At 43.4% G+C, this 11,023-nt stretch overlaps 1 protein-coding gene across 1 annotated transcript in view; it reads left to right on the forward strand.

Annotated features, from left to right (window-relative positions):
• The window catches only part of acsf3 (acyl-CoA synthetase family member 3), a 43,956-nt gene extending 34,979 nt beyond the window's left edge, over positions 1-8,977 (forward strand). The window contains exons 8-10 of the mRNA XM_079736360.1: positions 6,433-6,567; positions 6,821-6,932; positions 8,105-8,977. Of these exons, the coding sequence (XP_079592486.1) occupies positions 6,433-6,567; positions 6,821-6,932; positions 8,105-8,225 (368 nt within the window). The 3' untranslated portion in view covers positions 8,226-8,977. The remainder of the gene's footprint in view (positions 1-6,432; positions 6,568-6,820; positions 6,933-8,104) is intronic.
• Positions 8,978-11,023: the final 2,046 nt, after the last annotated feature.

Below are 11,023 nucleotides of genomic sequence, written 5' to 3' on the forward strand. Positions count from 1 at the left end.
CAAGCGTTCCTCCTCTGCTCCGCCCCCTCCTCATACTTGTCGTCGTCCTCCTCCTTTTACACGCAGGCACTTGGAGCAGGTGTCTGGGTGCTTACTCCAGTTGGGTTGATGTTTACTATCCCCCTCCCCCCTCCCTCGTAACCCATCTCCTCAGAGGCGGGGGTGACAGTAAAAACCACCCAGACTGGAGATAACAGCCAGACACCGGCTCCTTTTCTCTCTCCTCTCCTCTGTTCCTCCACTCTCCTCCCCTGCCACCCTCCCTCCATCAGCACGGAGCGGTGGACTGTGAAGACATTCCCGATATCTAAATTTACCCACTGTATCAATCTTGTTTAATAGAGTGGAGCGTTCGCGGTTGCGACGCGGTGTGCCGAGCGTGCGTGTGGAGAGCGCTCGGGGTGTGGGGTGGTGGTGTTGCCGGGGCCGCGGCTGATAAATGGTTTGTGCAGAGGCGACGGACGCACGCGATATATCATGAAATATGTATGATTTATCCCTGCTAATAAACAGGAATGCAGTGTGTGATGTATGGGGACAGATGGGCTGTCATCTGCTGTTACCACGGCGACCAGGAAGATTAAGGTGGGGGGGAGACAGACGGCAGGAAGTAGGTGGAGGCCAGAAGGCAGTGTCTGTGCAGGCAGGGGAGGGATGAATGAATTATGGGTTATCAGCAGAACTAGTGCAGTACTACATGAGTACTTGCTGTCAGTACTTGCTGTACTATGTGATTTTTTTTTCTAGCAAAAATAGTACTGTAACATATTAATAAAGCACTAGTTAGTATTTAAGTTATTTTTATTAATCAGTAATATCCATATCAAACAGTAGTAGTTGTTCTTGGTCAGTAATGGTTAATGTAAGACAGTAGTAATATATATTGATATACTTCTGTTGCAATGGTTGCTTCACAGAGAAGTTGCAACACACACACACACACACACACACACACACACACACACACACATACAAACAGTCCTTCTCTGTCCTTGTCGTTGCCTTTGCCCCTTACCCCACCCCAACCCTTGTTACAGCCCAACTGTACACACTCCTCGCTCCCTTCGCTCCCCGTCCCACACTGACCCACTTCCACTTATCTCAACGCCCTAAAGACAACCTGAGCCCTCAAACGACACAAACACACACACATGCACACACACGTGTTTCTTGCTCCAGATGCATGCTGAAACAGGCGCATCAGTGCAGGTGTGCGATGGAAGTGCGCACAGGTAAAATTGGCATGATGCTAATGTGGGGACCGTCTCTGTTTTTAAGGACAACCTTTTATCAGAGTTCACACTGTGCAAATAACAATAGCAACACACGCTCTTATCTCAACACATGTCTACGGGCTAAGGTTGATCGCGTAGCAGTAATTTATGAAGTCACATTAGTCTCAATAAAAACAAAACTAGATTCACAGATCTATTTGCTATTTACAAATAAATATAAGAGAATAGATTTAGAGATGCACTTGTGAGTCAAAAAGGTATCTCATAAATCCACACAATTTGAGTTCAAAGTTTTCCTGTGAATTTCATGTGATAAAGGAATCTGTGAGGGTTTTTTTTCTTTCTTTCTTTTTACAAGTATATATCTAAAAGATAGAATATGTAATTCTCTGCCGCTGGTTGGTTATTTATCGCTTTATCAAAAGAAGAAAAGAAACAAGTCTGTTTGATGTCGTGCTGCAGTGTGGGGGTCATGGGAGTTGGGTTCTCTTGCCGGTGAAAATCAATCTGACGCGAAGCAGCAAACATGTTCACAGACGCGATAATGTATGAAAGTTTTATTCACGTTACGTTTAATCCTGTGTTGTCATTTCATTTTAAGAAAATAGCCGCAACGAATGTCATTCAAAGTAGCCTTCAGCTGCCAAGTTTAGTTGAGCTGTAGATGAGTTATATGGAGAATTACATCGTAGGCTAAGTTAGCCTAGCCCTGTTATACGCGGTCAAAAGAATCACACTAAGAGTAAAGTTTCAGCGTGTTGAACGTTGTTATAACTTTATATCGTGACACATTGTGGTAGGCTAGATCAATATTAAAATATAACATCACTAATTATGGTATGTAGCCCTCTACAGATCGACAAGTTATCACAGTTATCACTGCTGGAAAGCTACGTTTGAAATTATGCACAGCTGATACAACATGCTGACTTGCTCATGTGTATATTATTTTATGTATAACATCTCCTGCATTGGAAGCAATTGCCATATCCATGGTCTTACCTTACCTTTGTTGTAATTGCATAAGCACAAGAGCATTGTAATTAGGGGTGTAACGGTACTCTGAAGTCACGGTTCGGTTCATACCTCGGTTCAGACATCACGGTTCAGTACGAGTACAATGAAGGGAAAAGAAAAATCAAAAATGCAGAAGGCAATTCTTTTTTAATGTCTCAGGTTGTACCAACTAGTGTCATACAGTCTCTCCCCTCAGCTCGCTGCAACAGCCTGAAGTGTGTAATCTAAGATGTAAACAATAAGTACCCCACATCACCTCCAGACTCCATCCGTAACTTCAGCATGCCTTATTTATGAAAGTAAAAAGTACACAGAATTTGCGCACTTCCACCGGAGGGTGCGGGTCGGTTCGGGGCGGCTTGGTGGAGTAGTGAAGGTGCGGTTCGGTGCAGCTTAGTTACGGCTCGCGTTTCCACCGCCGACAGTACCCTTATGGTGTGGGGGGGGGGGAGAGCCAAACACAGTGTAGCCTATTAATAATTCCAAGGAAAAAGAAGAATGCGCCCAATGAACAAATATAGGACGTCCAAGAAGGACGGCAAACTTTTCTGCGACATTTTCTTCAATAAATGAAAATACCTTGCGGATAATGTGTTTGTTTCAGTAGGTCCATGATTATCCCCCTGTCTCACGGAGGTGCGATTCGACCAATCAACGGACGGCGTATGTAGCTCGAACTTGCCGGCACCCTTTCAGGCGTCTCAGTTGTCCTTGAAGATCGCGTATCTAACATTAGTTTGGCATTACATTAATTAATTCGCACACCAGTTTTATTTAATTTTATATTGTGTATTCTCTGTGTAAATCCATGCACCGAACCTAACGGCCATACCGATTCAGTTCAATACGAATACATGTATCGTTACACCACTAATTTTAATTAACCATAGTATGTGTAGTGACACAAACAGATAAGGCAACGCTTGGTATTTACAGAATGAAGACAAATATATTTCTAATTGATTTACACACTTGACATTAATAAGTATAAGTACTAACGTTTTCTAAAGGACATGGCAGCTCTTTCAATGTAGGCACATAAATATTGTCAGCTGATCATGTCCTCTCTGTATCTCAAGATACAGAGAGGACATGTCCGTTGACATGTGAATACGAAATGTTGCTTTAAGAGTGATAGCTTCTCATTGGATGTAACAAAGTCAACTGTTGATGAGACCTGGAATCCCCCCTATAGCAGGGGGCAAGACTCATCACAGGGAAACATAAGAGGGACGGCCATAGGAAAAAGGACAGGAAGAGCAAGTAGTGCAGTGAGGAAAAGGGACGGCATCAGCAGGCGGCACGGCAGGAGTTAGCAGGATATGTGACTAAAACCCTGACCCAAATTGCCATCACACTGGGTTCATGGCAACACTGTTATAATTAATGTTTGCAACATCAACCCTGTTATCTTCTTAAGAGATATCATCCTTTTTATCTAAGTGAATGGTTAGTCATTTGTTGTACATTTTATAATTTATTAATATTATATATATTATATGGTTCCATACTAGCTTCTTTATAAAGCCATTGCTCATTTCAAATAGTAAGAGTATGAGTGATTAAATACAGAAGTAAAGTTTTTATACACCATACAAGATATTTATTATTAGTATATGCTACACGTGATCCTCCTAAGATGGCACAATTTGATTCGTTCGCTATCTCGGGATATTGTGATTGAGATCTCAAACTCTGGATATGGTTTTTTGTGTCTGACGTAATGGGGAGCAAGCGTGACGGTCATCTCGTCACGCTAATAAAAACAAATAAATCCCGGTAAAAAGTGTTATCTTGTTTATTTTTTCGTAATGTTCACGTGTAGTATATACTAAAACAACAACACCTCAGGCTCTGTTAATAGCGGGGAATAGCCCCCAAGAACGAAGGTTTCCCGAGACCGAAGGTCTCGCCTTCGCGAAAAATTGTTAAATATCTAATAAAAAAAAGATTAAAATTCTAGTTAAGAGTTTGCTTTGAGATTAATGCATTTACATTAAATGATTAAATGAAACTAATATATAAAGTGCAGCTCGTTCAGTTGACCATTGATTTTGGGATACCATGGTTTAAGAGGAACGAGGTTGCAGTTTACGTTCAGCTCTCGTCTCTTGTAGTTCGGAGCTGGCTAGTTTAGTCCCTGTGAGGTCTAAGACATTGCATCAAGATGAGTAGAAATAACCATAATTTACCATCTCAGAAAAATGTAGTCCACGGCCATACCAATATTCAATCAGAGAACAGTAGCATATCCAGGTTCTGCTATTAGTCTATTGATAAATGTATATTCCTCATCAAAACACATATCTTCAACTAATGTTGAATGTTAGGACTTTAGTGTATAGCCTAGTGTTTATTTACAGCAACCAACACAACATACACTTTGTATAACATCACCTTTCATGTAGGACCTGTGATTCTATTTCAGTAGTGAAGGTGCGTTTTGGCCCAGCTCAGTTACGGCGACAGTACCCTTATGGTAGGGCGGGGTTTAAGCCGGATGGAGATAGCCGCGGCAGCTACGTTAGCATTGTGACCTGATAGCAGCCCGACACAGTGTAGCCTGCTAATAAATCCAATGAAAAAAAAGAACACGACACAATAAACAAAGTGCAACAATGTAGGACTATCCGCCTGTCGTATGGAAGTGACGATTCTGTCTACCAATCAACGGACGGCTTGTGTAGCTCGAACTTGTTGGCACCCTTTCAGAAGCTTTGGTACTAGGCCTGTCGCGATAAGCAATAAATCAATTAATTGCGCGATAAATTAAAATGAGCGAGCACAGGACGGGGGTGGGGGGGGGGTGACCATTCAACAAGGCAGCAAATTTACGCAGTTCTCAATGCCTATATTTATATGTAAGGGCCCTCATTTTACTACCAAAGAAGTGTCGGGCTAAGCAAAACACATTTTATACCGGAATTTTCCAATGAAGTTAGCCAGAATTAACGAAGTAATAAACCAGTAGTTTTGGCTTTTCCTTGGTTCATGGACACAAGAAGACCAATTGTTGGAAGAACAAAAAAAACTCGACCTGTGCTAGCAGATCTTGACTGACTTCGCCGGCTCCTTCAGCATCAGCTGCTCTGCCACTCACCATGCCATGATTCTCCCTCACACTCATCAAGTGCCTTCGTATATCCATTTGGTCAATGATTTTAAGGACATACCATTAATAGAGACACCATGCCATTCGTTGTCACTCTCGCAATATTGCTGATTATAACCGCAATCTACGGGGATTGATAGCTGTCATAGGTTATAATATTGCTTGACTGCTAGCAGCTACGTTGTTTAACTTAATCTATGCCATTCTAAAATTACAGTAGTGTTAAAATTTAAACTACCATAAAGCCTTTCTTTCCCTAAAGTAGACCTCAGGCAATTTCACCAATTAGCAATTAGCACCTACTTACAATTACACTCTGTGATTTGCAAATCCTCCTTTGTTTCCTCTTAATTCTTGACTCTGCCGAGTGCCAACCCAACCCTTCAGAAAAAGTAACGTTAAAATTACCCCTAGCCCCTCCCGGCAGTGCTCTCTAAAACAATTTTAATCCAAATTAAAGGCAACTTCAAATTGTATTATTTATTTCAACTCAACGTCGGGCTTATCATGTTAAGTGCAGGTCTGTTAGGATTTCCCTGACAAAAAAAATTGAAGAAAAAAAAACATTAGAGTAGATAGCTATCTAGTTCTCCGACTTCAGTCCTCACTCCCTGTGTTTCCGATATTTCCGGATGCGAGTTCTTAAGGGGAAATTACGGCAATCAGAATAGACAACAAAAACTCTAGTCGTTTTTACAGATTATAATACCGAAATATTACATATTCTGCCTTCTGTAGACATTATACCACCAGTCATTGGTAAGTACAGAACAAGTCTCGGATCCAGTAGTCCTACTGTGTTACAGTAGGATCTGGGATCCAGTAGTTCTACTGAATCTAACTGCTAAAAACTGCTGAAACTGACTTTCACAAGTAGAGAAAGCTGTCCGAAAGGGATTTCTAAAGTGACCAGGTTGCAAGGAGTTGAGCCCTTATCAGACACTTTGCTGTTTACAGCAACAGTAACGGCAGTTTGTGTTGCTGTTACTAGCCAATTACGTGCTTCCAGATCCCTGTTTCTAGTAACGTTGGACATTTGTTGCCTCTCTTGTTGTCTGCCTGTATTAGGAGACACTGCGGTCTACAAGGACGGAGTGTACTGGATCATGGGCCGCACCAGCGTCGACATCATCAAGAGCGGCGGATATAAGATCAGCGCCCTCGATGTGGAGCGCCAACTGTTGGCCCACCCAGACATTACAGGTGACAAGTCTAGTAGATGCAATTCTGGGAGAGTTTTGTTTCAAATTGTGTGATATTTCAGTAGGATGCCAAACAACTACGTGTTGTTTTTTTTGATCTAGATGGATGTCATTGTCTTTATTGTTCTTCAGGATTGAAAGAAAATCGTCTTTTATCATTTGTCATTTTCAAGTTGCTGAACACATTATTTTTAGAAGCAAACCTTTGTTAGACATTATTATACCTCTGACCACTGTCCTTTGACCTTTGACAGATGTGGCGGTGATCGGTGTGCAGGACCAGACCTGGGGGCAGAAGGTCACGGCAGTGGTGGAGCTGGAGAGGGGGCAAAGCATGACGCTGGATCAGCTCAAGGCCTGGGCCAGGTACTGAGATAGTCGGTAGGGTGTTGGACTCCCGACCCAAAGGTTCTTGGTTTGAAGCCCACTGTACACAGCATAACAGTATCCCTGTACACAGTGTCCCAGAGTAAGAGGCCCCTAATCCCTCCCTGGTCCTTGATGAATCTGATCTCATTCTCAATTTAAAAAAATAATAATACTAAAACCTTCTGCAGCTTGGGCTCAGCTGCCCTTCTAGTTCAGGTCCATCTTGGGTTTTAATTTTAATATCTTGGTAGAATGACAAATGGGCTGCCTTTTACATCACATTTCAGGGGGCTTATCATTATAGAAATGCAAAACAAGAACAGGTAGTTATTAGGTGTTATTTTTCACCAATACATTAATTATATGCTAATAATACCATAAGATAATAATTTGTATATACCCTTATGTTACCTCAGCTGGAGAAAGGCTTGCTATCTGAAGTCAAGTTAAAGCTAGGGCAATGTTAGTTAAAGACGGCGAGCGAGGTAAAGGGGAAGATGGTTGCTTAGTTTCAAGTGCCTTGGCTCGAGCTGTCTCTTCAAATAACTCTCAGAATCAGTGCTCAGCAACAACCAACACAGGGAGCACAGCTGAAAGAAATGGAATGGAAACACACACACACACACAAACACACACACACACACACACACACACACACACACACACACAGGCGCGCGCACGCACTGACACATGTACAACTCACTGACGTCCCAAAACTAGGTTAGCTAAGGATAGTCATGACGTGCTGGAGGCAAAACTTGAGCCACCAAAATAAAACAGTAAAACCACTGGTGCTGAACAACTAAACTGTTGCTGCGATCTGCCAGGTTCATCAGGCTGTTCTGTCTGCCTCACCGCATGAGATAGAGAGAGAATCCATGAGAGCGAGGAAGAGGGAGAAAAATATAGTAAAATCTGAGACATTAGGCAGGGATAGAGATGAAAAGGGAGAGAGGTGGAATGGTAGGGTTAAAAGAGACAGAGAGAGGATTGATGAGCAAGAGACATATCACGTCTCATTGTCCCTCCTTTGCCATAGGGCTTGTTTTCCTTTGTTTACTTCCCTAGTATGCGTGTGTCTGTGTTTGTGTGAGTCTTATAATGTTTTTGCATTCCTTTAGCTGTAGATGCTTGGTATTTTAAGCAATTTATTTTCTCTGTGTGTTCAGGGAGCACATGGCCCCCTACACCATCCCGACTTGTCTCCTGGTGCTCGACCAGATTCCCCGGAACCAGATGGGAAAAGTCAACAAGAAAGAGCTACTGCAACACTTCTTTCCCGGCACCTAGACCCATCACCGTGGCTTTTCTTACCAAGACCCCCCCATTCCCTTGGGTCTATTCCCCTGACCCAGACACGCATTCATTAGAATGCTATTCAATTTTAAATTGTCAAAATTTGTATTAAATATGACAATTATGTTAATTGATCCACAATGGGTGTGTGTGTAAGACTGAATAGTCGTGTGTGTGTCCTGCCATTTGCAGCTGTGGTTCAGCAGGTGTGATAAGAACCTGAAGGCAGATCCTCCACAGAGATCCTCTCTCCCTCTTTCTCTATCTTTTTTTCTGTCCTTCTCTTTTGCTCTTTATGTCTCGTCTCTCTTTTCATCAGCCTCGCACAGCTCTTCACTAAATCCAGGGCTCTGACAAGCAGCGACTCGTTCGATTGGTATAAACCCCATTCAAAAGTCTGCATCTTACCAAGTACAGTCCAATTGCATTGGGGAGGTAACTTGTGAGGACTTGGGAAAAGCAAGTATCCAAGAATGCATTTCACAACAACCAGCGGCACTGCGTCAGGAGTTTGTACTCCTGAGTCATACTTGCCAAGTACAGAGTACACAAGTCCGAACTTGCCGTATTTGATTTAGAGAGGCCCGGTATCTCGTTCTAACCTGCGATTGGTCCAAAATATCACATGGTTACAGTCGGGCTGGATAGTGGGCTTTTTCCTATTGTTTAGGCATGGCAAAGCAAGAGCAAATGTTGCTGAATTAAATAATTAGATGACATACATGTCTATACCTTTCATACTCTTTCACAAAGATAGGTAGAATTATTGCTAAAGCTAGCAAGCTAGACATGAGTTTTTGGGGAGGGGCTTTGGTGGGAGGCTTGAAAGGTGGGATTGGGATTTTTTCGGTTAGATTCTTTCAAAAAGGTTTCTCCCAATTGCCTAACTTAGCTTTAAAGTCACGTAACAATGTTTCTTAATGCACAAGATGTCCTCGGGCAATGAATGTCATTTTTGTCATGTCTTATGTTATATACATTGAGTCTGAGATCAATTAATTGTAGATTGCTATTTAATTCATGTATTTACAACTCAACACAATGTATGAGGGTGGTTCTTTTGCTCTTTGTTTGAAGTATGCAGTGACTGAGAATGATTTGGAAGCATAACAGAAGACAATTACGCCCAATCCCAATTCACTTCTTGCCTTACCACCTAGCCCTTCTCCTCTGTTTGAGGGGTAGGGCTAGGTAGTTGGGCTACATGGCCCTCCAAAAGTCTTACAAAACATCGGCAAGACAGTGGCGAATGCCGCACCAGCAACCAAAGAAAACAACAAATGTATTTAAAAATCACTACAGCTGCAGATGGCATAGTTTGATTCAAAATGTCTGTCAACTATGGAAGGACATTAGTGCAATTAACCTCTGGCAGCTCGGCCACACCAAACGCATGGCCTCGAGTGTGTCCCTTGCCTACCATTCACTCATTATTGGACGCATGCTCGCACGGGGCAAGGGATTGTGGAAAGGCTTGCGTGCGGGCGGGGGATTGTGGCGCGTTGAAAGGGGAGGAGAGAGTTAAACTTATGCAAATGAATGTGTCTCGCAGTGGCAAACTACTACAAGCAACCACTAGGAAGGGTGTGGGGAGTTGCCACGTGTTCTCAAAAAGGAGACCGAGTTATGGGGCCGAGTTTCTAGAAATGTTGCGTAAACAACCAAAGTTTGCGTGTTAACACGTAATATTTGTAAACGGCAATGCAACCAAAATCTACATTAACGTGGATTTTATGGTTGAGGCCAATGAGGGACCTTAACACACAGCACATTTACGCAATGTTTTTCAACCGGCAGCATCGGACTATCCAAGCAACTTTATAATGGCTCAGCCTTTAAAACCCCACCAAAAGTGTCATAGTTTCTCTCATTCACATTGTATTCGACTCGTAGTCGCGTGGGGCAGGGGATTCTGGGAAGGCACGTGTGAGGGACGCGTGAGGGTGTAAAGGGGAGGGACAAAAGTTGAACTTCAGTTAACGATTGGACAATCGACATTGAGTGTATATTGGCGGTCCTGTTAGGATAAATTTCCAAAATGTTATTTGCGCTTATGGCTTTCCATAGTTAACAAACTCGTCACATGGCTGCATAAACTGCATAGATGACTACTGCTTTCGTATCAGGGCTTCGAAGGGTCGTCCCCCTTCACAGCGGAAGATTTCTTTCACATGTTGAAAAGCGAGGTACACTCGGAAAAGGAGGGGGAGAAATGACACCCATGGTGGGGAGAAGGAACGCAAGTAACCCCCCCCCCATCCTCACCCAAACCCCACTTTACCAGACAATGAAATGCTATCACACACGCGCACATCCAGACAGACACGCACGTCACCCCTACATACAAGTGTGCACACATGCACATGCGTGCACGTTAGTGGGCCTGCAGCCACCAGAGAGCTGATTAAGAGCAGAGGTATTGATCGGTGGGCTGGCAGGTGGCGATGGATGAGCCGGCAGGAGAACCAGAGACGCCCACAGACCCCCACATAAATACCCCCACGTTGCCTGACCTCCAGCCCAGTGAAAGACAGGGCCAGCTAGGGTGAAGGGTCCTGGCCCCTGGGGTACTGGGAGAACCTACGCTGTGGAGTGTTGAGTGGGTGGCCTGGAGGAGAGAGGAGAGAAGGAGATAGGACTGGAGTAGCGGAGGACAGAGGATACAGAGAGAGGATGAAGGTAAAGCATACTGGTAAGGCATTTGGGGAAGAAAGGAGTAGGTTGGTGAAGGTTGAAAGGTGAGACATTGCCAGTTTGACACCTGGCCATATAATCCAAGTAGTGTCTGGGAG

This window comes from Pollachius pollachius (assembly GCF_949987615.1).
Source record: "Pollachius pollachius genome assembly, chromosome: 5".
Taxonomy (NCBI): domain Eukaryota; kingdom Metazoa; phylum Chordata; class Actinopteri; order Gadiformes; family Gadidae; genus Pollachius; species Pollachius pollachius.